General features: G+C 39.3%; 1 protein-coding gene and 1 long non-coding RNA gene across 4 annotated transcripts in view; one reads left to right on the forward strand and one right to left on the reverse strand.

Annotated features, from left to right (window-relative positions):
• The window catches only part of LOC148130756 (uncharacterized), a 109973-nt gene extending 104781 nt beyond the window's left edge, over window positions 1-5192 (reverse strand). The window contains exon 1 of the long non-coding RNA XR_015749291.1: window positions 5148-5192. This is a non-coding gene — a long non-coding RNA (uncharacterized LOC148130756). The remainder of the gene's footprint in view (window positions 1-5147) is intronic.
• Window positions 1-26141, forward strand: part of CORIN (corin, serine peptidase) — a 108525-nt gene that overhangs the window by 48575 nt on the left and 33809 nt on the right. For all 3 annotated transcript variants that reach the window (XM_087963602.1, XM_087963603.1, XM_026676565.2), the window contains 5 exons: window positions 19116-19229; window positions 20786-20893; window positions 21405-21515; window positions 22426-22542; window positions 25969-26076. In XM_087963602.1, the coding sequence (XP_087819728.1) occupies window positions 19116-19229; window positions 20786-20893; window positions 21405-21515; window positions 22426-22542; window positions 25969-26076 (558 nt within the window). The remainder of the gene's footprint in view (window positions 1-19115; window positions 19230-20785; window positions 20894-21404; window positions 21516-22425; window positions 22543-25968; window positions 26077-26141) is intronic.

A 26141-nucleotide genomic window follows, 5' to 3' on the forward strand; every position in this document is an offset into this window, starting at 1 on the left:
GTCCTGAAAAAAGTGACTTATTGTCATGCCCCTGGTGGAGACTGACTCGGAGGGAGTGGAGGAACAGCCAACAGGGAGTGGAAGTGTGGCTCCAGAGGTGGTGGAGGAGGCTGGGGAAGGGCAGAGGCCGGCTGGGCAGACAGAGGAGGACCCAGGCCCATCCCCTCTCCATCCTAGGGTACGCAGGGAGGAGAGGATATGGGAGAGACGTGGTCTATTTGGGAGGAGAGGGCCTTGATCCTCTTCATGGGCTGCAGCTGTGACAACTGAATAAAAGGACGGACATGCGTACGGGCGAATGCTGGAAACAAAGCGTGGAAATATCTCTAGTTAATGGTTCCTCTCTGAGTTTGGCGTCCTTCCCAGTGTGTGTTATCTGTGGACATCCTCCAGGCCTTATCTTGCCTGGTTTGTGTTGCTTTTTCCCTTCTTGTAACTGTTTGTGCGGGAGTTTTTTGTCTTCCGTCAAGAATATTCGGAGCTTGGAAGCAAAGTGAAGGAATAAAAGGGGCTTCACCTGTTTTTTGTGACTGTGCTTGTTTTGTATCCCACTCTGGGTCATCACATCTGGTGCTAATTTAGTGTTGCATTTTAGCTGACTAGATCGATCTAACTGCAAAGGGATCAAGGCTATCCGTGAAGTTGTGGCAGAGAAGATTTATTCAAGCCTATGTACAAGGATCTGTGACTTATGACCGTTTTTCACACTTAGGACCATTGCAGTATCCCCATGGTCACATGATCAAAATTCAGATGTTTGGCAATTGGTTCGTATGTATGATGGTTGCAGTTTCCTAGGGTCAGGTGATCAGCTTTCTGGCAAGCAAAGTCAATGGAGAAAGCCAGATCCACTTAACAATCATCTTACTAACTTCACAACTGCAACGATTCACTTAACAACGGTTGCAAGAAAGTCATAAAATGAGGCATAAAACTCACATCAAATGTTTCACCTAGCAAACAAATGTTGGGCCCAATTGTGGTTGTAACTTGAGGACTACCTGCATTTAGGTTTTTTTTTTTAAGTTGTTATTTGAAGCTTAAAATAAACTAATAAAATACAGCCTTTGTGGTGGCAAAAAACTACCTTTGTTTTCTAACTAGGCGATGTTTCCAAGATAGGAATACAGAAACATTAATTTGGCCTAAATCATATCGGGCGGGGGGCGGGGGGGGACGACGACACAATGACTGGGGCAAACTGTTCACTCCAATAATGCTATAAATAACTGCAGTAATGAAAAAAATTCCAGAGCTATTTTCCCCCTCATTAATCACGTTTTAAAGACCACGTCCAACTCTGATCGCTTAAAAGAATGCACAATAAATATAAGGGATGCGAAGGGAGGATAGGAAGAAAAATATGTGGACTTTTTTTTTTTAATTTCTAGGGAGGTGAGATAGGAATGTCATACTGCTATTCTTGCTGGGTAAATAAACAAGGTCAGAAAGAGCAAGAAGGAAGAATGTTGGATGAATCCTGATTTTCACTCTTATGCGGGCTGATGAACTCACTTGAAAAACTGGTAGAAATATAATATTTCCACCAAACCGTGCTGAATTAATTTTATTTTATCCATCCCTTACATTTATACAGCAAACAGAATAGGACTCTGGGCAGTGAACAATAAAAGAAAAACATAAAAAACAAATCTAAAAACACTCCATAATAATAACAAAAACAATCAAATATGAAAAAGCGATAGAAGAGAGCATCCTTACTGTTAAAGACAATACAGCCAACTCAACAAATTATTATTTCTCTGAGATCTCCAAGCTTCAGTGTGTTGTGGTTCACCAGCAGCCTGTGCAGACAGCAGCGGAATTGGACAGTGGGGAAGAACAGGGACCAGTCCAGGAGTCTGCGGAGGACTCAGACAAGGGTCCTGAGTCCGATACAGAGATGGGGCCAGAACCATCCGGGAGTGGGGTGCTGACTCCAGAGCCTCCAGAGGCAGCAACGAGGCAGAGGACCCAGAGGAGCCTCTTCCCAGTGTGCATATGCACAGAGCTGCTAGAAGGCAAGAGCAGCTGAGACAAAAGGGGTGACTCGGAAGTAAATTGATTGCCCCTCCCCTAAGGTATAAAGGACAGGCAAAGATGATAAAACCTTTGCAGGAAGCAAAGTCATTTGTTCTGTTCGGATTAATCCTTGAAGCTCTGTGTGGACTTTGTATTTCAGTTGGAGTTTTTTCAGTTCATTTGGTACTTTAGTTGTTGGCAGCAATTCAAAGGAAAGAAAGGTGGGTGCTTATCTTTTTTTTTTGTAATTTTTTTTTGAGTTTTCACAAAGAGAAAAAAAATACAAATAAAACATCTTTTTTGAAAGCAGCATAATCCCGGGTTACATTTCTTCGTACTGACACAAATTCAGGTTCATGCTCATTTTTATATTCTATTCTATATCTTATTACTATTTTACATTTTCTGCATAGCTTCTCCCCTCTTTTAATTTTCTCAATTTTATTTTAATTATCTCATCTCAATTCAAATCATTGTATTTATATTTTTTGTCTGTCCTGTTTCAATTATCTATTATCTTTTCTCATTAAACAAAATTTCTCCTGTAGTTGGAGTATGACGCCTTTATATCTTTTCCCTAAAGTTATAACATTCAATATAATACATAACTTCCATTCGGATTCTGCTTGGTACATTCTTAAAATACACACTGTATTCTTAAAAAAAGAAAAAATATATAAATGTATATAATTAAAACAACATTCCATTCCAATTCAATTCTATCATTAATATTAATTAAAGTCTTAACATCTTTAACATTATTTTTCAATTAAATATCATACTTCTATGGGAACAATTATAAGCTTTCCATAGTTAATTCCCCCCCTCTTCACTTATATTTTATAAAACATTAACTAATTAAAGTGTTCCCGTTCCTTCCTAATTCAATGTTCTCATTTATTTTATTTCACTTATTTTATTCACAAACATTTCACTAAATTACACTAACTATTTTATCCCTCATTTTAATCATACGTTGTTTCCAATTTTCTAAAGTTATTTCTATTACTAATATAACAATACAATCTTATGTACCTTTACAGAATCCCTTTTTCAGTTAGATTTTCACCCATTATCTCTAAATAGGTCCTATTTCTCTATATCTTGCTCCGGTCCTTTGTAACTTCTTTTCCTTCCCTCTCTTCCTCTCTCTCCCCTTTTTACCCCCTTGTCTCTCTACCTCTATTTCTCTCTTCTGTATTCCCCTTTTCTGTTGCTTTCCAGTATTATACTTATTTTTCGAATTATTTTTCTTTTCTTTGGTTGTTTTTTTAAGTCTTAAATTCTCCATTCTCTTTCCCCCCTTTCCTTTTTCTTCCCCACATAAAATTACTTGCTCATTAAAGATGGCTTCTTCTTTGTCCCAGTCTTCTTGTTTTGCAGTCTTTTCTTGTTGTTTCTCATAGTTCCAAATCTCCATTTCTAAGAATTGAAAAACGAAGCCAAAAGAGCCCCTCCCTTCTTGTGCATCTTCTTTGTACTTTTTAAGTTCCATTTTCAATTCATCCAGAAGTGGTGCCATTATATAAATTTTTAAACAACCACCCGATTGATTTTAGTCATTCAAATATAATAACCAAACATCCAAATACACGCAAGCTGTTTCTTTTTTGCTCTTTTTTTTCACTTTCTCTTCCTGGGGTTACTATTTAGTTGCAAAGTTTCAGTTAAAATGTATCTTTTAGAAGTCTTGTTGAAGTTTTACTTTAGATTCTTTTTAATTCCAGGCAGTCTCCTCTCTCTTCCAGATCCTGCCCTTATTCTTTTTCTCTCCCTTCCTGCTTATGAAAAAGAAAGTTTTTAATGTCCAGAAATCTTTATTATCCCTTTGGCATTTTGTTTTATTTTCAGCTTAATTGCCTATTGATGTCAAAGCGGATTTTTCCTATTTCTTATTTAAGTCTCTTAGTTGTCAGTATAGGGAAGGAGAGAGAAGAAAAAAAAAACCAAACCTTTCCCTTTTCACTTTCCTTCGCTGCTTCCGACTCTTCTTTGGGAGCAATGTTATTTTTTGTAAGTTTAAATTCCAGGGTACCTTGGTTGTTGTTTTTACAATTTAACCCGGTCAGCCAAAACTTTCACTTCTTATCTTCCTCCTGCACATTCTTTTCCGGTCGAGTTCTTCTTTGTGGTGGCCATTTCTGACCACCGCTGCAACCACCTTCGGGAAAGGGAGTAATGGCCAGCTGAGGAGGAGAGATGCGGCTCTTCTCGACCCTGCTGGCGGTCTCCCCCCTCTTCACCACCTTTACGGGGTGGCTTAGCCCCGAAACCAGCTGGCTCGGGGCGCTCCAGCGGCGAGCCCAGACAGAAACCGCGCACGATCACAGATTTCTGTCTGTCGCCGAAGCCCTTGGGTGGGTGCTTATCTTGAGGAACTGTTTGGGACTCATTACCGGCTGGGAATGAACATAATTCCCAGCATTGAAATGAAACAAGAGTTGTTTGGACTAAGTGTGTGCTTAATTACGGTCTCAGGAAGCTTTGGTCAGAAAACAGTGGTTCTGATGTGCTGTGCATAGGACACTTATTCCCTGTTGAAGTCTGATTCAACATTTATAGCTTGTTTCTTAATAAAATTATCTGAGAGTTTGTAACTAGCGGATGGGAATGCTGGTAGTCCTCGACTTACAAGTATCAAGCCCCAAATTTCTGTAGCTAAGTGAGACAGTTAAGTGAGTTTCACCCTATTTTACGACCTTTTTTTTGCCACAGGCGCTAAGCGAATCACTGCAGTTTTTAAGTTAGTCACCCCGTTTTTCAGTGGAACTGGCTTCCCCATTGATTTTGCTTGCTAGAATGTGCAAAAAAAAGGGCAAAACCATGACTTCAGGATGCTGCAACTGTCATAAATAGGAATAAACTGACAAGTGGGGAGGTTGTGATAGTCATAACTATAAAAAATGGTCATCAGTCTTTTTTTTTCTCAGTGCTGCTGTGACTTCAGTCACTGTGATGACCTGGGGCACGGCACAAAGGCAACACAGTCAGATAATCAATAAGAGTCCCTTTATTATCTCCAACTTTGCCCTCAATGTTCAGGTTACCTTCTGGTCTGGAGAAAAACTCTCCCAGGAACAGCCTTTGACTGCAGAAATTACGTCCAAAACAGGGTAAACACGAACTGTAACTTAAAAGTCCAAACAAGCCAAACTGAAGTAATTAGTTTGGCAGGGCAGGAGCAAGAATTTCAGACTTGAAGGTACGGCAAAACTCACATAGTTGGGAAGACGCCAGGAACACAGATAAGCCACAACACAAGATAAAGTCACGTTTGCTCCCAACAGCCTGCCGCACATAGCTTGCCTTTTTATAAACTATTCTCAGCTGGGGTTAATGAAGGGAATCAGGGCCCTTTCCTCCCCCGTAAGCCACGCAACCAACATTGCTCTCTTCTCCGTTCCTTCCGCACAGAAATAATTAAAGGACGTTCTGTTAGAATTGCAAGCAAGGCAAGAAAGAAACATTGCATGTCGTAGGAGATAACAGCTTGTATTTCTGAATATTTTGCTCATTGTATTTCGTGCCACAGAGATGGCTTGCCAGGACTTAATTTTCAGCTGGGAGCCCACGGCCTTGCAATTATTATTATTTTTTATTTAGTTATTTTATTTTGTCGAGCGATTATCAGGTAACAAGTATAAGTATAAACGTGGTTATGAATACATGAAATGGATACGAATAAGAAAAGAAAGAAACAATGGGACAGGGACGGTAGGCACATTGGTGCGCTTATGCACGCCCCCTACAGGCCTCTTAGGAAAGGGGTGAGGTCAATAGTAGAAAGTCTAAGGTTAAAGATTTTGGGGTTTGGGGAAGAAAGAAACCACAGAGTCAGGTAGAGTATTCCAGACATTGACCACTCTGTTGCTGAAGTCGTATTTCCTGCAATTTCTGTCACTGCTGTTAACTGTTTGAAGGACTATTGCCTGGACTTTTCGGTGGGTGAATGCCATTCATTCACAAGAGGTAAAATAAAGAGGGTTTTTTTCGTGACAAGGAGCCTGTTTCTTGCTTCTGCAAGGCTAGGGTCAGAACATTATTTGCCATGGGAAGTTCTCTGTCCCAGAGTTGTGCCTTTCTCTTGCAAGAGTCCTTACTGAAATCTTCATTCCACTTTCTTGGTCCTTGTGTAATGTGTGAAGGCTGAGGATGTTTTCTTTCTCTAAATCAGGGGGGTCCACCTGCAGGTTTGCTTCTGTAACAGGTGGCTGATTCCCTGACAGCTGAAATGTGGTGGCCCGTCTTGAAAACTTGTGGCAAGACAATAGGTCCTGTCTCATCTGCAGATACTGGAGAACATGCCGTGCCTGGAGTTGCAAGGTCAGACTGTATTGAGCTTTCCTCCAAATTGAGTCAGACTCATCAGACGGACCCATAATCAGGGAGACTTCATTTTAAAGCTGCTTGTGACTCATCAGGAATAAGCGTGATCCCCAGACATTGCTGTGCATGATCTCAGTAAAATCTATTGTTTTTCCCAGCTAGAGTATATTGCACTAGATTTTCCATAATTCACAGCACGACTCCTATAGAAGAAATCTGAATACTGGCCACAAAATTCTGGAAAGTCAATATTTTTCCATAGCATCAGATTGATCAAGATATTCCTGACCATCCTAGCTGTGACTTGCATTGAGTGGGGTGGGGGAAGATTTAAAAAAAAAAGCCAAGATAGCAATTGTGGGTGTGATGACCCAGAGCGTGGCACAAAGGCAACAGTCAGATAATCTGTAGGAGTCCCTTTATTAGCTCCAACTTTGCCCCCAATGTCCTGGTTACCTTCTGGCTGGAGAAAAACTCTCCCAGGAACAGCCTTTGTCTGCAGAACATCAAGTCCAAAATGTGGTCAACAAAACATGGAATTATAAGTCCAATCAAGGCAAAATAAGGTAATTAGTCCGGCAGAGCAGGAAGCCAGGAACACAGATAACCAAAGTCAACACAAGATAAACTCACGTTTGTTCCCAGCAGATGCTGCACTCAGCATCATCTCTTTTAAACTCTTTTCTCAGGTGTGGCTAATGAAGGGAATCAGGGCCCTTTCCTCCCCCGTAAGCCAGGCAATCCACGTTGCTCTCTTCTCCGTTCCTCCCTGCGTGCCCTAGGATGAAGAGGGGGTGAGCCTGGGTCTTCCTCTGAACTCCCTCTCCCTTGTTCTACCTCTCCCCTGTTCTGCCCAGCCATACTTTGCCCTTCCCCAGTTTCCTCCACAGCTAATGGAGCCACACTCCCACTCCCTGTCAGGTGTTCGTCTTCCTCCTCGGATTCAGACTCCGACAGGGGCATGACAGTGGGAGTGTAACTAAAGCTATGCTTTTTATGTGTGACATCATTGCACATACCAAAGTTGGTGTCAGCCTAATAGCGCCAGTTTGGTCCAATGGTTAAGGCACTGGGCTAGAAAGCAAGAGAGTTGTGAGTTCAAGCCCCTGTCTTGGCCATGAAAGTCAGTTGTGTGACTTTGGTCCAGTCACTCTTTTTCAGCCCTATCCATCTCACAGGATATGTTGTTGTGTGGGAAATAGGAGGAGATAAGAGGGTAGGATATGTTCATCCCTTGAGTTGTTTGTAAAGATAATACAGCTGGGATATGAATAAAATAATCCTGCTTTTTCGAATTCCCTCTTACTGATGCTACTGCTTCCATAACTTGCAAAGTATCTACAAAAGGGAGGGCATTTTGGGGGCTGCTGCATAATGAGCTGTATTGGGTAGGTCAGTGTTTCACATCCTTGGCAACATTAAGCTGTATGGACCTCAACTCCCTGAATTCGCCAGCTCTCCAAGGTTGAGAAACAGTGGGATAAAGAATGCAAAAGAGATGAATTTTGAAAATGGATGGAGTTGCATTTACACAACAGAAGAATTAAAGCCACTTACACCCTCCTGTGGAAGCCGCAAAACTGGTGGAGAGGAGCTTCTTAGGATGGTACTTTGGCTTGATTACTTCTCTCCCACTCCTGTCATATTACATAAGATAGTTGTGGTGGGACCAACAGGGTAGGTGAAAAATTAAACTGCCTAGAGATGGGCTTTGGAAAGCTTAACTACACTTCTGAGAATATTGGCTTGATTGGATGCAGGTCAACCTCCCTTCCATCGAGGACCTGTATACTGCATGAGTCAAAGAGGACTGTGAAAATATTTACAGACCCCTCACATCCTGCACATAAACTGTTTCAACTCCTTCCCTCAAAACGACGCTATAGAGCACTGCACACCAGAACAACTAGACACAAGGACAGTTTTTCCCCGAATGCCAGCACTCTGCTAAACAAATAATTCCCTCAACAGTCTCCAATTATTTACAAAGTCTGCACTACTATTTACTATCAATCTTCTCATCACTCCTTATCACCCATCCCCTCCCACTTGTGACTGTATGGCTGTAACTTTGTCACTTGTATCCTTACGATTTATATTGACTGTTTCCTAGTACGATTTGATTGCTTAGTATACCCTATGACTGTCATTAAGGGTGATACCTTATGATTCTTGACGAATGTATCTTTTCTTTTTATATACACTGAGAGCATTTGCACCAAGACAAATTCCTTGTGTGTCCAATCACATTTGGCCAATAAAGAATTTTATTCTATTCTATTCTATTCTATTCTATTCTATTCTATTCTATTCTATTCTATTCTATTCTATTCTATTCTATTCTATTCTATTCTATTCTATTCTATTCTATTCTAGCTTGGAAATAGCAAAGGACCAGCCCACGTGCTCCCCCCGTGCCCCATTTTCCGCGTAGACAGCCTCTGGAGCACTCTGCCTGCTAAAATAGAGCATGGGGGAGCTATATGCAGCCTCCCCGCGCCCCATTTTGGCCAACAGGGTGCTTCAGGAGGCATCCATCCCATCTCCCCTCCCCACCTCCCATGGCCGGTCCGCAGAGGAGAACTACAATGCTGATCCGGCCCTCGGAGAAATCCAGTTTGACACCCCTGCTTTAAACAGTCCTCAAGTTACAATTGACTGCTTAGCAATGTTTCAAAGTTACGTCAGACCTCCCTGGTTCTGACGGCTGCCCTCCCCTCCATCACATGATTGCATGTCAGGTCACCTGGCCTGCATTTATCGATGTTTGCAGCGTCTCGTGGTCACGTGACTCTGTTTTGCAGAAGTTTTGCTGAAAACCGGCGTTTCCTTTTGGTTTTCAGAGAAACCGTAGCAAAGCTTTGGCGTGTTTAACTGACGATAGAGTTGGTCTAATGAACGTGTCAGTCGCTTCACAACTTAATGACCTCTGCAAAAAAAAAACATTAAAAAGTCGTAAAATGGGATTGCTCGGGTGGGCAACTCATTTTGTGACTGTCATGATTTATGACCATGATGGGCAAGCTCCATTACAGTCCACCGGTAACCCCTGTGGTTTTCTTGGCAAGGTTTTTCAGGTTTTTCAGAGGTCATTGCCTGATTTTTAAGTCTTGAGGCTAAGACTGGTTTAAGGTCACCCAACTGGTTTCATCTTAAAGGCAAGACTGCAATTGTTACTCATTTCTATTTAAATTATATATTTTTTGGAACAGTTTCCGTTTTAAACGAAATTTTAATCATCTGAACTTGCTTTGCTCTATGATATGCTTGAATTTAGGTAGACTTTTATGGTATTGCTCCGTATTCTCCCATTTTTGGTCTTTCAGTTGTATTCCCTGCAATTTTTTGGTGATTAATTCTTGCCACTATCAGCACATACCTTAATAAGTTGTGATGCCTTTCATTTTGTACTCTCTAGAATCATGCCCAGGGGTGGGATTCTACCAGTCCGCACCTATTCGCTAGAACCGGTTGTTAACATTCTAAGCAGTTCGGAGAACCGGTTGTTAGAAGAAATTACTGGCCTAATCCTGTAAGGAAGGCAGGAAGGAAACATTCTGGTGTTGCTTACGGAAACTGCCTCTCCGTTAACCCTTTTTACATTCTTGGCAGGACTAGTCTTCCTGTCTCAGGAACATCTCTGGAGTTTTTTCCCCCTCCTTTGCTGGTACTTTGCTTGTGTGGAGTGACCATTCAAAGTTACAATGGCACTGAAAAAAGTGACTTATGACCGTTTTTCACACTTATGACAGTTGCAGCATCCCCACAGTCATGAGAGGCCAGGTGAGGAGATGCCTGCCTCGATGTGAGTGATATTGAGTTGGCCACGCCCAGCCAATAACATGACCACCAAGCCATGTCCACCCAGTCACATGACCACCAAGCCACGCTCACCACCTAAGCCACGTCCACAGAACCGGTTGTTAAAAAATTTGAATCCCACCCCGATCATGCCTAATAAAAACCACTTGTGGCTTCAATTCAAATTTTACTTTCAGAATTTTCTGGACGTTTTGGTGTATTTCTTTCTAATATTTTAGAGTTTATTTTGCACAACCACCACAAATGGCAAAATGTTCCTTTTGGTTACAGCATCTCCAACATTTATTGCACTATGAATCTTGTTCACCATTCAGTTCCTTAATGGGCAATAGATGCCTTCAGAATTGTGCAAGCGAGGCATCCGCAGAGTTATCGTGCTCTTTAGAAATTAGTATTGTGAATCGTAGCATAAATGTGACCACCATGATACATTATTTGTATGAGCAGGTTTCAATTATAAAAATTCAGAAGATTTATTTCAAAATTAACCACAACAGGGAGGCAAAAAGCAGCCTTTGTCTCTTTGAATCAGACTGAACCACAGGAGTCTGATGAGAAACACTTGTATGTTTTCTTCAGTAGAATAAATAGCATCTTGCCTTTGTTGTGAGATTATATTAATTTGGTTTCCTGTTCATGGTGTTCTTGAAACTACATCAAAATAGGATTGTGCATGCTGCTTCCAGATAAATCTTTGTAGTTTGCAGAACCTATATACATGGCTCGTTACCAAATGTTTAGCACAGTTTCTAGAATCGAGATGATATTATCCTTCAGTCAGTCAATTTATTTTTCTTGTTTCTGTTTGGTTTCTCACCCAAATGGAAATAATTTGTGTAAGGCAGAAAGGATTGACCCAGATGAGCAGATGTGTGAAGATAGAATATTCCAATAGATGAAGCAGCTTTGATTTCAGAAGTCTGCAGTGGAGAAGAAAGGATTAACCCTATCACAAAGATTGCACAAAGATAATTAGTGTCAGTTCTAGCATGCTAGACTGGAAGCTGATAGATACTCAAGGAGTTAAGGAGGTTTATTATTGAAAAATTAATGATGCTGTTAAACAACAACAACCAGCAGCAGCTACTGTGCATCAAAGATGATTCCTATTTATATTGAATTAAAGGTTCAAATTCTTGACTTCTATGTTCTTTCCAGTCAATGAGATGAGCTGGAAGCTACTGTATTTTAGATAGGGGGAAACTGTGTATAGATTAAATTATCTATGCTACCCAACTTCAAACAACTTTGGGTGGCTTCACAAAAGTTGAATAGCAACAAGAATTACAGAACTATTGAACAATATCCATAAAACAACAATCATTCAAGATCCTGGAGGAGGAGGAAACAGGTTTGTTTTTTTTAAAAAAAAAAAGTCCTTGAAAACAGGAAAGGTGAGATGCAGTTTTGAAAGAAAGGCCAATGTCAGAGAAGATCTGCTTTCTGGTCCCACTAAATCTCTTTGAGTTGTGGGCCCAATTTTATTAGGAGGGGCAGATGCTATGGGAGACAGCTGGTCCCTTAAATGGGAAATTTTGGGAATTGGACTGCTGTGGTGTCAGGCAGTCTATATGACAGCGTGCTCTTTCCATTATCATTGAAATAACAAGCTTATAGTTTCAGATAATATTGTTTTTTTTAAACAAGTTTTATTGATTTTAAAGACAAACAAAACATAAGACATCAAAGTATAAAACCTCCTTTCTCAAAAATTACTTATAAGTTTTAACAAGGCAAATAAAGCATTATTTTTTAAGGCATAGTTCCACATTATCACATTTCCATTTAAACACATATATATCTTTTCCAAATTTCTCATTGTTTCTCCCTTCACTTTTATTCAATTATATTTCTTTCTATCAAGGTTTTATTAATTCTCAATCAAGCATAAACACACAAAATACAAAACATAAAACAAGACATAAAAAGATAAAACCTCCTTAATTATCATTTATACATGTCTTTTCCAAATTTCTCTCCCTTTAGTTTTATTCTTCCAAGGTTTTATTAATTCACAATGAAAACATAGCTAACCCAAACACAAAACATAAAACATAAAACTTCTTTTGAAAAGTGGCTTAGCCCCGGGTTACATCTTTTTTTACAGACCTAAATCAAGTTCATGCTCACCTTATATACCATTAATATCTTATTAACCATTCTATATTTTCTATATAACTTCTCCCTTCTTTTCACTCTCTTAATTATATTTTGTTTATTTCATCTTCAAAATCATTTCAAAATCATTATGTTTGTATCTTTTGTCCGTTCTTTTCCAATCATCTATTTATCTCTTCTCTTTAGCAAAGAATTTCCCCTGTAATCACTTTTAAGGTGTGACGCCTTTCCCTAAAGTAACACTTAAAATAATACATAATTTCTATCCTGATTCTGCTTAGTACATTCTACATATTGCATTTTGAAAAAAAAAGAATAATAAACTTATAATATAGTTAAGTATATAATTTCCATTCTAATTCTAATTCTAATTAATAGTATAACTAAGCATTAATCATTTTACACATTCTCTTTGATATTTTATTAAATATTGAAATCTATCATTATAAAACATTTTAATATTTTAATATTTTGTTAAATCTTATAATATTCCAATAGACTATTTTAAATGCAAATACTACAATACTATCTTACGTACTCTTGCAGAATCTTTCTTAAATTATACACTGTCCTTTATCCTTTATCTCTAAAAAAGATACCTTGTTTCAGACTGTGGCTTTTTTCCCCTTTTTCCCTCCCTTTCTTCTCCAGTCTGATCTTTTTGCCTCCCACCTCTCCTAACCTCCACCTTTTTAGCTTCCCCTCTCTGTTGTAATTCTCTTTTCAATTGCTTTCTAACATTGTACCTTTTTTTCACCTTATTTTTCTTTTTCTTGGTTGTTTTATTGAATTTTAAATTCTCATTTTTCCTTCCTCTCTTCCTATTTTTTTTCTTAATCGAACTTTTTTGACCATTAAAAATGGCTTCCTTTTCTTCTTCTTCTTCTCCTTCTCCTTCTTACTCAAGTATTTGCTGGTACGTAGAAACCGCCATTTCTAAAAAGTGGAAGACAGCTCCCAATGAATTCTTGCCATTTTGTTCTCTTTCTTTTAATTTTTCATATTCCATTTTTAGTTGATCCACAGATGGTGCCATTGTAAATTTTTAAGAACAACCCAGATGTTTTTAGTCTTAAAGTAATTTGCAAATGTCAAAGTTATCAAACAATCCAAACAGACCAAAATTATTTCCTCTTCTTCTCTTTGCAACTTTTCCTCCTGGGGCAAAATCCCAAATATATTTTAAAGCCGTATTACAATTAGTTGTTGGTCTTATAATCTTCAAAGCGGTTCCTCCAACAAGTTTTTAAAGATTTTTTTTTAGTCCTCTCCTTCCCACTTATAACAAAGAGCTTTTTACCTTAAAGAAACAGGTTTTTCTGTGCTCATTTGCTTTCTCCATAAGGAAGGGGAGTGAACTTTCCTTCAGCACTTTCGCCGCCCGTAACAACTTCTTTTGGAAACAAATGTATCAATCCGAAAGTCAGGTTAATGTCCCGGTTCAGCCAAGAAAACTTCTCCTTCTGTCTTCCTCCTGGACAGTCTTATCCGGTTGAAGATTCCTTTGTGGCTGCCATTTCTGACAGCCGCTCCACCGCCTCAGGAAAAAGGAGTCTAGCCGGCTGGGGAAGGGGGGTGCGATATCCCCAGACCCCTGCCCGGATCTCCTCTGTCTTCCGCTGCCTCTTTGGGGCAGCGACAACCCCAAATCCAGTTGGATCGGGGTACCTCAGCGGCGAGCGCAGCAGGGACCCGCAGAGAAGCGGATTCCTGCCGCCGCCGAAGCCTTGCAACCGGAAGTCCCCCAGATAATATTGTTAATGTACTGTCTAGTTTGGCTCTAAGGTTCCTACTTGTGAACGTTTTTAGTGTTCATGCAGATCAGAGCAAAATTAAAGGCCAACACCAACAGCTTGTTCAGGAATGGTGAAAATTCTTGTAGTGGACATCATTCATTAGTCCTAGTTTTAGTAGCTCTCATTTGGGTTAGTGGAGATTTTGAGCACTTTTCAAAGGCAGCCTATGGTGGGGGGTTTTTTGGGAGGGGGAGGTGTCTTTTAGATAGTGTTGACTTCTGGTGATTGCTTGGGTTAGACCATGGGTGTCAAGCTCACGGCGTCACGTTGCTGTCACGTGACGTTTTGTGACGTTTTTCCCATTCACAGAGCTGGGGTAGGCGTGGGCCTGTGTGTGATGCATCCAGTCTGTGGGGCTGCTAGTTTGACATTCTTAGACAAGACCATTGTCTATTATACTAGAGCGATGGAGAACCTTTTTGTTGTGGTGTGCGGAAAGCGCATGTGTGATAGCGTGCATTCCAGCACCCCACCGCCTGCGCATGTGTGCGCAACCCCCTCTTACATGCACTGCACAGACGCATGCCTCCCAGCTGATTTTCAGCCTGTTTGAGGCTGTTTTCGCCCTCCCGGGGGCTCGAGGGAAGCCTCTGCAGCTTTTGGAGGCTGAAAAATGGGCCCGTTTTGGCACTTCAAGTATTTCCGGAAGGCCCGTTTTTTGGCCTCCAAAGGCTGCAAAGGCTTCCTTCGAGCCCCCAGGAGGACGAAAAAGGCTTCAAAACGGGCCGAAAATCAGCTGGGAGGTGCGCGCATGAGCAGTGCAGGTAAATTTGGCTGGAACTTGCATGCCCGCACAAATGGCTCCGAGTGCCACCTGTGACATGCGTGCCATAGGTTCGCCATCATGGTATTAGAGTAATCCCAGTGTCAAGTGCTGGGGAAATTTAGGAGATTCAGGCAGTTCAAATGAGTATAAAGATTTATTGCAAGCTTAAATTCTACAAGAATCTGAGCAACTAACAGTCAAGGGAAATAAGTGGGAGATAAGAAAGGCATTCAAGGTGGGCTGGACTTAGATATCTTGCAGGCAAGCAGGGACTCATGACTTATGACATGTTTGACCCCTCCCTCAGGCTCACCCTAGTCATCTCCTACACCCAACTGAAAAAATACCATAATTAATGCCAATTATTTATCCATCTTCGTTATCTGGATGAAGTGGCACTAGTATATTGGCTGAAACTGATATAAAATAGTCCTGACCATCAGTATTAGTTTTTATTTTTTTAGTAGAAGTGTTAGATCCAAGAGCTCTCTGAAACAGCATGTCTGAATTTTCTTAAGAAAGCGTAAAGAAGATGATCTTATATATGAGTTCTGTTAGCACATGAGGAGGAGAAGAACTGTAATGAAATGTGGCTAAAGATGGGGTGGGAGGGAAGAGGTGCTGCCCAGGGAACGTCCCTTAAAAGGGGGAGGAGCCCACAATTGAGTAGCTGGCAAAGAAAGGAACTTACAAGGAATTTGTCCCAACTAATCAGGCTGTCAACTCATAAAATATTTCTATGGTCTTTTTAGAGTTGCCAACAGAAAGGGAGGGGGGAAAGGGGTTTGAAAGAGCAGTGCGGCAGCTTGGAAATCAAAAGTGCATTCCATAAATAGTTTTCGAAGATAGTAACTAGGTGACTGAAGTTTTCTGCCGCGCAAAATTCTAACTGGAGAGCATGATTGATGACAATGTGTCTCACTGGAGAATATGAATTATGATACAACCAGGAGGTGGCGGAAAACCAGGGTCAAGGGTGACAATGAATTATGTGTCTCAGAGTCGGCTCCTGTTGAGGTTCGCTGGCAGCAGTTGCAGACGGCAGAGGTCTCTGACAGCGAGGACGAAAGGGAACCAGTCAGGGAGCCTGGCAAGGACTTGGACGCGGGTCCTGCGTCTGATGCAGGAATGGGGCCAGGACTATCGGAGAGTGGGGTGCTGCCTTTGGAAGCTTTTGGAGTCTGGCAGCAGTGAAGCAGAGGACCCCAGGGAGCCTGTGCCCAGTGCGCGTGTGCGCAGGGCTGCTTGAAGGAGAGAGCAACTGAAGCAGCAAGGGCTGCTCGGGAGTAAGGCTGGAAGTGATTGCCTCTCCCAATTCTGAATCAGCCCTCGGTGATGTGCTCTTTGCAGGAAGCAAAGAAGTTCTTTAGACTCTGAGTCCCTCACTGAAGCCCTGCTAACTCCGGTTTGTTTTTGAAACTTCTGATATTTATCAGAAGTTAGACTTCTGTTCTTGGCAGCCTTTTACAACCTTGAAAGGACTTGCCTTTATCTCGGACACTTAGGTTTAAATGACGCTTGGCTGGGAATGCAAAGAATTCCCAGTGCTGCATTAAAAAAGGTTTGCTTTTATACACAGTTTGTGTTTGTTTAATTTGAACAAGGCTTGGGTCAGAACAGCTACACCCAGGCAGTGCCAGCCTATTAACTCCCAATAAATCCTCTTGAAGTTTTGGAAGTTTGGCTCGAGACTCATAATTTAATTGGGGTAACTGCCAGAATGCTAGCTCAAGCGGTAAAAAGAAAGGGTGGGAGAGTTGTACTTTCAATCTTACAAGAATCTGTTCTCATACCCTGAAAATAAAATAGATTTAGCTTATCTTGTCATGTTTCCTGTTCGGTTTGCTTGGAAGGCTGACAAATACATATTTGAGTCCACGAAAAAAAGAGAAAATATTGGGAAGAAGCATAGGCAGGCACTCCCTAATTCACATGAGTATAAGAATGAGGAGGAGGGACTTCCGGTTTGAGCTTCTTCAGTGACAGACCGAAACCTCGTCTCTGCGAGGCTTCGATCCGTGCTTGCTGCTGGAGCGCCCCAAGCCGGCTGGTTTCGGGGCTAAGCCACCCCGTAGAGGTGGTGAAGAGGGGGGAGACTGCCAGCAGGGTTGAAGAGAGCCGCTTCTCTCCTCCCCAGCTGGCCATTACTCCCTTTCCCGAAGGCGGTTGCAGCGGTGGTCAGAAATGGCCACCACAATGAAGAACTCGACCGGAAAAGAATGTGCAGGAGGAAGATAAGAAGAGAAAGTTTTGGTTGACCGGGTCAAACAGCAAAAGCAACAAATAAGGTACCCTGGAATTGAAACTGTTAAAAAACAATGACATTGTTCCCTAAGAAGATTTTTAAGCTGTGAAGGAGAGAGAAAAGGGAAAAGATTTGGTTTTCTCCTTTTCCTATACTGACAGCTAAGAGACTTAAGCAAGAAATTGGAAAAAAATCCACTTTAACATCAATAGGCATTTAATGCTGAAAATAAAAAGTCAAAAGGATAATAAAGATTTCTGGATAATTAAAAGCTTTTGAAAACAGGAAAGGGGAGAAAAAGAATAAAAGGGCAGGATCTGGAAGGGAGGAGACTGCCCGGAATTAAAAAAGAACTTACAGCAAAATCTCAACAAGACTTCCAAAATATACATTCTAACTGAAATATCACAACAAAAACCCCAGGAAGAGAAAATCGAAAAAGAAATAAGAAGATATCTCGGGACTATCTGGATTACTTGATGATTTCTGGATTCTTGGTTATTGTTTTGAATGACTAAAATCAATCGGGTGGTTGTTTAAAACTGTTTAAAATGGCTCCACTTTTAGAAGAACCGAAAATGGAAATTAAAAAGTACAAAGAAGATGCACAAGAAGGGAGAGGTTCTTTTGGCTTCGTATTTCAGTTTTTAGAAATGGAGATTTGGAATTATGAGAAACAACAAGAAATGCCTGCAGAACAAGAAGATTGCGACAAAGAAGAAGCCATCTTTAATGAACAAGTAATCTTAGATGGGGGGAAAAAAGGAAAGGGGGGAAAGAGAATGGAAAGTTTAAGATTGGGAAAAACAACTCCAAAAAAAATATAGAGTAAAAAATAAGTATAAAATCAGAAAGCAACAGAAGAGGGAAATGCAGAAGAGAGAATTAGAACTAGAAAGGGGGTAAAAAGGGGAGGGAGAAGATGAGAGGGAAGAAAGAAAGGAAAAGAAGTTATAAAGGACAGAAGCAAAATATAGAGAAACAGGGCCTATTTAGAGATAATGGGTGAAAACAATGAAAAAAGGGATTCTGCAAAGGTACATAAGATAGTATGGTTATATTAGAAGCAGAAATAATTTTAGAAAATATGAAACAATGTTTGATTAAAATGTCTGATAAAATAGCTATTGTAATTCAGTGGAATGCTTGTCAATAAATAAATGTAACAAAAGGTATATTTAATGATTTATAAAACATATGTGAAGAGAAATAAGGGAAACATTAATTATGGAGATTATATGTGTTTTTAAGGAAGTATGATATTTAATTGAAAAGAAGTGTTAAAGATGTTAAGATTTTAATTATTATTAATGATAGAACTGAACTGGAATGGAATGAGGGTTTATAATTACATATATTTACAATCTTTCTTTCTTTTTTTTAAAAGAATATAGTGTGTATTATAAGAATGTACCAAGCAGAATTCGATTGGAAGTTATGTATTATGATATTGAAGGTCATAAACTTAAGGTATATATTGAAGTTTAAATAAGAGTTGAATGGATGTAATTAAAAGATGTAAAGGTGTCATACTCCAATTAGTAACTACAGGAGAAAATTAGTTTAATGAGAAAAGATAATATGAAATTGAAACAGAACAGACAAAAGTATAAATATAATGATTTGAATTGAGATGAGATAATCAAAATAAAATTGAGAAAATTAAAAGAGGGGAAAAACTATATAGAAAATGTAAAATAGTATAAGATATGGAATAGAATACAAAAAGGAGCATGAAATTGAGTTTTGTGTCTGTATAAAGAAATTCAACCCGGGACCATGCTATTTTCAAAAAAGATGTTTTACTTGTATTTTGTGTGTGAAAACCCAAATAAAACTTTATTTTAAAAAAAAAGAATGAGGAGGAGGTAAAGCACTGGCAAGATTCGATTTTTATAGTCGCTTGCTAACAGTTGAAGCTCAGGGTTATTTAATGCCCTTTTAAAGGGAAACGGATGTGTTTCTGGTTTTCAATCTAAGAAAAGCTATTATCCTGTTCCTTTTTTGTTTTGTTTTTCAGTATTTTGTGAAGAAGACGAAAGCTTCTTGTGCAGAAGTGGGATTTGTATCCCAAGGATTCTTCAGTGCAATGGCTTTAATGACTGTGATGACTGGAGCGATGAAATGCATTGCAGTAAGTTACCTTATTACAGCTTTTAGAGTGAACTTGTACTCATCCACTGTATCTATATAATAGGTAGTCCTTGATTTACGACAGGAACTGAGACTGGAATTTTGGTTGTAAGTCATGGCGGTCATTACGTTGAGGCGGCCACAGGATTGGACCCAACTTTATGACTTTTTACTGCCATCATTAAGTAAATCACGTGGCCATAAGTCTGAGTTATGTGGCTGTAAGTGAAACATGCAGTTGTAAGTCTGAATCTATTCTCAGAAGAGGGCAACCAAAATAGTGAGTATAATAAAAGTAGTGCAGGTAGTCCTCAACTTTACACAGTTTATTTAGTGACCGTTCAAAGCTACGATGCCACTGAAAAAAGTGACAACGACTGTTTTTCACTCTTACAACTATCGCAACTTCCTCACAGTCACATGATCAAAATTGGGGTGCATGGCAATCAACTCATATTTATGACCGTCCCAGAGTCATGTGATTACTTTCGTCCACCTTCTGACAAGCAAAGTCAATGGGGAAGCCAGATTCACTTAACAACCGGGTTACTAACTCATTGTTCTGACCCAGGCTTCGTTCAAATTAAGGAAACACACGCGGTGTGTAAAAGCAAACCTTTTTTTAATGCGACGCTGGGAATTATTTGTATTCCCAGCCAAAACTCATTAAACACAATTGTCTAAGATAAGAGCACGCCTTTCAGGGTTGTAAAAGGCTGCCAAGAAACAGAAATCCACTTAATTAGAAGATAAACCAACAAAAATTCCAGCAAAGACAAACCAGAGTTCGCAGGGTTTTGATGAGGAATCAGAATCGAATGAACTTTATTGCTTCCTGCAAAAAGCACATCACCAAGGGCTGGCTTTTATCCCTTATGGGAGGGGTGATCACCTCCCAGCCTTACTCCTGAGTTGTCCCTGCTGCTTCAGCTGCTCTCGCCTTCTAGCAGCTCTGTGCACACATGCACTGGGAACAGGCTCCCCGGGGTCCTCTGCTTTGCTGCTGCCAGGCTCCGAAGGCAGCACCCCACTCTCAGATAGTCCTGGCCCCTTCCCTGCATAAGATGCAGGACCCTCGTCCAAGTCCTCACCAGACTCCCTGACCAGTTCCCTTTCATCCTCACTGTCCGATACTTATGTTGTCTGCACTGGCTGCCGGCGAACCACAACGCTTATCAGCTGCTGTGATTCACTTAAGAACTGGAGCAAGGAAGGTCATACAAGGAGACAAGCTTGACTTAACAACTGCCTCGCTTAGCAACAGAAATTTTGGGCTCAATTGTAGTTATACGTTGAGGAGTACTCATATTCAGCTTCAATTAACCGCCAAGTATATTGCATCCCTATGAAAAACAGTAGTAGAAGTTGAAGCCATTTTATTGTAGTTTCAACCTTTCCCTATCAGTCATGCTGTTGAAAGAATGAAACTCGTGTTTATTTTAAAAGTTATCTAAAAATTTGTAAAAATAGCAGAAATGAGTTAATATTTTGCTTAGGGGAATGGACTATCTTAGTTCAACCAAACTAAGCTTTAATATATTTTTTTCTATTTTGCAGATTGCAGTGAAGAGCTTTTCCGCTGTGACACTGGAAGATGCCTCAATTATACCTTTGTTTGTGATGGTTATGATGATTGTGGAGACCTTAGTGATGAACAGAACTGTGGTAAAGGAAAATATATATTTTAAAAGCTTGGGGGTGATTTAATCTCAGAAGAGTTGGATACAGGCACTTTTAACCATCCCATAATCCCTTGTGGAGTCTGGGAAACAGAATGGAGCTGAGTTTTGACTGGCCAGATGCCCTTCCTGTCATCAATGTGGAGCTATGTTTAGCAGATATATTCTCCTCATGCCCAGAGAAATATCTGCCTCTACGTAGAATCGAACTCACAGCCTCCTGACCGTGAGATGAGAGCTCCACCTCTTGGCCATTGCACAACTCCTGTTGATTCTGGAATATAAACTGAAAATTAGATGTAGCTAAAACAGTCCTCTGAATTCTGGTCAGTGTTGCTGCAACATGTTCTTAATTATTACATTTACTGTACACCAATGTTGACAAAAGAGGAAGATAATTTCTTAACCTCAATATCCTGCTAGCCAGTTTTTATGCTAAGTAATGAAGAAATATTGTCTGTGTTTATCATATTATCGAATAACACGATCTATTAAAGATTGCAATCCAGTGACTCAGCATCAGTGTGGAGATGGGAGATGCATAACCATGGATTGGATCTGTGATGGTGATCCTGACTGCCTAGACAAATCAGATGAAACCAACTGTTGTAAGTTCGTTTGTGCTTTGACAACAGACAGTTTAAGTGTAGTGTCTTCCTATTTGATACAGACTTCCTTGGGAATCTTATTTGAAGTATCTCATCCGGCATAATCCAAAAGTATCCACTTCAATACAACATTTATACATGTAAAATGCTATTTTGCTAAATTATCGTAGTAGTATAACATCAGTATGTACTATGTAGTCATCTTCCAAAACTATGATCCTGTCATTATTCTTTGCTTGCATGTTTGCCTTTGAGTCAGTGTTGACTCTTGGCAATTGCCTAGACATGTCCCTGCGGTTTTCGTGGCAAGATTTTGGAAGTGGTTGGCCATTGCCTCTTTCCCAATGCAGGCCTTGTCACCTAGCTGGCTTTGTGCTTAAGATGAAGAGTGGCTCAGTGGTTAGAACGCAGTACTGCAGGCTACTTCTGCTGCCTGCCGGCTGCCTGCAATTTGGCAGTTCAAATCTCACCAGGGTCAAGGTTGACTCATCCTTCTGAGGTGGGTAAATTGAGGAGCCAGGTTGTTGGGGGCAATAGGCTGACTCTGTAAACCACTTAGAGAGGGCTGTAAAGCACTGTAAAGAGGTAGATAAGTCTAAGTCCTATTGCTATTAAAATTATGTGCAAAACTGGCTCTTTGCTTATTTGCAATAGTGGCGAAAACCTGTAGCTCAAGTGTAGGATGAGAGTTAAAGGTTCGTTCTCTGTGGAAACTAACCCACAAGCTCGGAGAAGGAACCTTTACCCTTTGCTTATTTCCTCGTTATTTGAACAGTGTAACAGAAAATATCCAGTTTGTATCCTATTTTGCATTTGTAGGTTTTCTGTCATATCCATGTAGGAATGAAGTAAGTCATTGCAATTTATGAGAAATGGAAAGTCTATAAAGTGATAATCTTCTTGTTTCCAGCATGCCATAGCCAAGGACTGGTGGAATGCAGAAATGGTCAGTGTGTTCCTAGTACTTTCCAGTGTGATGGAGACAATGATTGCAAGGATGGAAGTGATGAAGAGAACTGTGGTGGAAGTAAGGGCATACCACTTATGGTCGTTCTCTACTCAAATTGCTGGAGAAAAGATCTAAGAGCTTCCTTTGGAAAATAATATTTCTTTTGTTCTACGAGTCCTTTTGAGGATGGTGGTTCAGATTGTTCGTTTGAACAGTGTTCATGTGCTTTATAACTCAGAACACAATACATTATGAGAATGTCATATATGGGTTTGGAGTCTTGTGATACTTCTGCAGAGAGTCACCATTTCTCTAGTTACCGCTGTTTTGATTTATTCCTCCTTGTCTATAGAGGGTTTCTTTTGTTTTTTAGGGAAAATCTGTCTTGCCATTTCCCCCCTGCCCACTTTGTTTCTTTTATCGTACGATAACACTATAATTATTTCAATGCATTTCAATGCATTAGTGTTTAAATAATGTGACTAAAAGTATTAACTTTCTGTTATTTAACAAGTTTAAATTAACTGTCTTTATACTGATGGGCTTTAGGACTTCAAATTAATCATCTTTTTACTGTTCTGTATTCTGTACAGTGGTAGATTTTGTCTTCTGTACAGATGCAGATAGATAAGCTCAACAAAACGTACATACAAAGTTTTTATTATTGGTTCATCAGGTATCCTCGTAACTCACATATGTGATGAAGTTCTTGTTTCATGACCAATTCTTTGCATATCTGTCTTGTAGGTAAAAAGATGGTTATCTCCTATCCCTTTTCTCCCATCTTGTAGCAATAGAAGTAGAACAGTTACCACGAGTCCGTGAGTTCAGCCAAGAGTGAGGAAACCTCCCCCAACCCATCGAGGGTCAATTTAGTGACCAATCAGGATTACAGATGTGGTCACGTGACATGGACTACATTTCCCAGGATACCTTAACTACATTTACCATGATGCATTCCCTTAAGGGGACAGTTCAAAATTGCTACCTAACTATCCAATTCCCGTACACTGGCTGGATAGCACAGTAACTCATGCTCTTGGACACCAACACGTGTCAGGGGAAAAAAACTGTTCAGTAAGAACCAGTAAGAAGTTTCTTTTTTAAAAAAAAATTAAAAACAATTTTATTTACAAATTTAAAAACATACAATTTCAAAAATACAGAAACAATAATATGTGAATAACACATAATTCTTTACATTTGTTGTCGAATTTAGTAAGTCCTAAAAATCATTATTGGCTAGTACTAGTCACATCTTCACTCATTATCACATCCTAAGCGCTAAATAATTCACAGTATACTCCACTTATTTTCACGTTGGTTTATAACTACTCTTCTATTACAAATACATTCATGTTTTTTTAACTAATAAACAAAAAATATTATAAATGGCTAATAATAATAATAGTAGTAACAGAGAAAAGAAGGTTTAAAACCTTTAATTGTTTTTATGTACTTAATATATTATAAACTGCTGAATATAATTTGTATCTTAGGTTCATTTACATGTTTCCCTTTTTATTGTCTACCCACTTATACCATTTATCCCATATCTGGTAGTAATCTGTATCCTCCTTCCCATTGATTTTAAGCGTAAGCCTCTCCAATTGGGCACACTCATATGTTTCCTGAATAGCAACATGTAATCGGTGGTACATTTGGGTTTTTCCAATATTGTGTTAGTGAAATACGTGCCACAATTAATAAATGGATGGTCAAATATTTTACTTTAGCGGGGTAGTCCCCTTTGATCATTCCCAACAAAAATAACTCCAGTTTCCACTCCAGCCCACGCTCTATAATTTCTTCTATCCACGTTTTTATTTTTAACCAATATTTCTTTATCTCAGGACAAGTCCACTATGAATGAAAGTATGTACCAAATTTCCCTTTACATTTCCAACAGCAAGGATTGGCTGTCGGAAATATTTTGGCGTCAGATGCCATCTGTACATCATTTTGTATAGATTCTCCTTGTGTGCTACTGATTTGGTTAGTGTCAGGTTTTTCTGCCAGATTTGGTGAGAAATCACCAAATCATTGAAGATAAGGAAGGGGGTCAGACAGGGATGTCACCTCTGCTTTTTATAACAATTTTGGAAACTTTGCTGGACAGAATTAGATTAAATAAGGAAATTAAAGGAATTAAAATTAAAAATCAAGAATATAAATTACAAGCCTTCGCAGACGATATGGTCTTTGTCATAGAAGACCCAATAGACTCAGGACCAGCTCTACTAAATGAAATAGATAAATTCGGTACATTAGCAGGACTAAAAATCAATAAGGAAAAAACCAAAATGCTAGTTAAAAACATAACAAATATTAAACAAAAAAGATTGGAAGAAAAGACGGTTACAAATTGTAAATAAAATTAAATATTTAGGAATCTGGTTAAGAGCTAGAACATTAAATCTGCGAGAGGATAATTATACCAAATTACTGAAACAGATTGAAAAGGACTTGGAAAATTGGAATAAGATGAAAATTTCATTATTAGGTAGCATAGCAACAATCAAAATGAATGTTCCACCTAAAATATTATATTTATTTCAAACAATTCCGATATTATTGGACAAAAAATTCTTTAAAGGTTTAGATAAAATTGTGATGAAATTTATCTGGGCAAAGAAAAAAACAAGGATACAAAAAACTTATTTACAAGATAAAAGCAGGGGTGGATTCGGACTACCTGTCTGAGAGACATATTATAGAGCAGCGACATTAGTGTGGATAAAAGATTGGGTTGATTTAAGGAATAACAGGATTTTACAATTGGAGGGACATGATTTACAGCTAGGTTGGCATGCATTTTTATAGAACCCGAATAGTAAAAATAATTGATATTTCACTAGACATGTATTCTGAAAGTCTTTAATTAAAATTTGGACTGATATAAGAAAGAATCATTACACTAAAATCCCGAGGTGGTTTTCAACGATGGAGGCAATGTTTCACTTAAATACGATGGATATCAGTAAAAAAAACTTAAATACTACCAAATATTAGATAGTGAGGAAAGAATTAAAACAAAACAGGAACTAGAATCACTAGAGATAGTTATTGATAATTGGTCATATTTTCAAATAAAACTGAGATACAACAAAGACGTAAAGGAATATGGAATTGAGGTAAAAGAGACATATTTAGATAAAATACTTTTAAACCCTGAGAAAAGTTCGATTTCCAAATTGTATAATTATTTATTAGAATATGAAATGGCCGAGAAAATTGTGAAAGGTCCCATGTTTGCTTGGGAAAAAAAAACTTTGGTTATAGTATTGATCTGGACGCCAGTTCATACTCCTATCTGCAGAAGTTACTGCTGTACCACTTTCTTTGTTCCCTACTCAGAGGATGCTCATTTGTGAGGGCCCTGGGCTTAAACAAGCAAAGATTACTTGCACAAGACTGAACAGCCACCAATTCCCACATCCGTAGATGGCTATTCTTATGATATAATTCACCGACTGAGATAAAATTTTATTGTTGTTGTCCTAGGCCAAAGAGTATGCCATGAAAGAGATCAGAAGTGTAATTCAACTTTGTGTCCTGATTCTTGTGGCCATTCTCCTCCCTGTGACGTCAACAACAGCCAAGTGAATTGCGGTGAGTATCAGCACACTGCTTTGTGATTTTCTAAAAGGTTTTTAAAAAGGAAGGTTAAAAACTAA

The sequence above is a fragment of the Notechis scutatus genome, chromosome 4, assembly GCF_049901735.1.
Source record: "Notechis scutatus isolate UNSWTSFEM ecotype Mainland chromosome 4, rNotScu1.2, whole genome shotgun sequence".
Lineage (NCBI taxonomy): Eukaryota > Metazoa > Chordata > Lepidosauria > Squamata > Elapidae > Notechis > Notechis scutatus.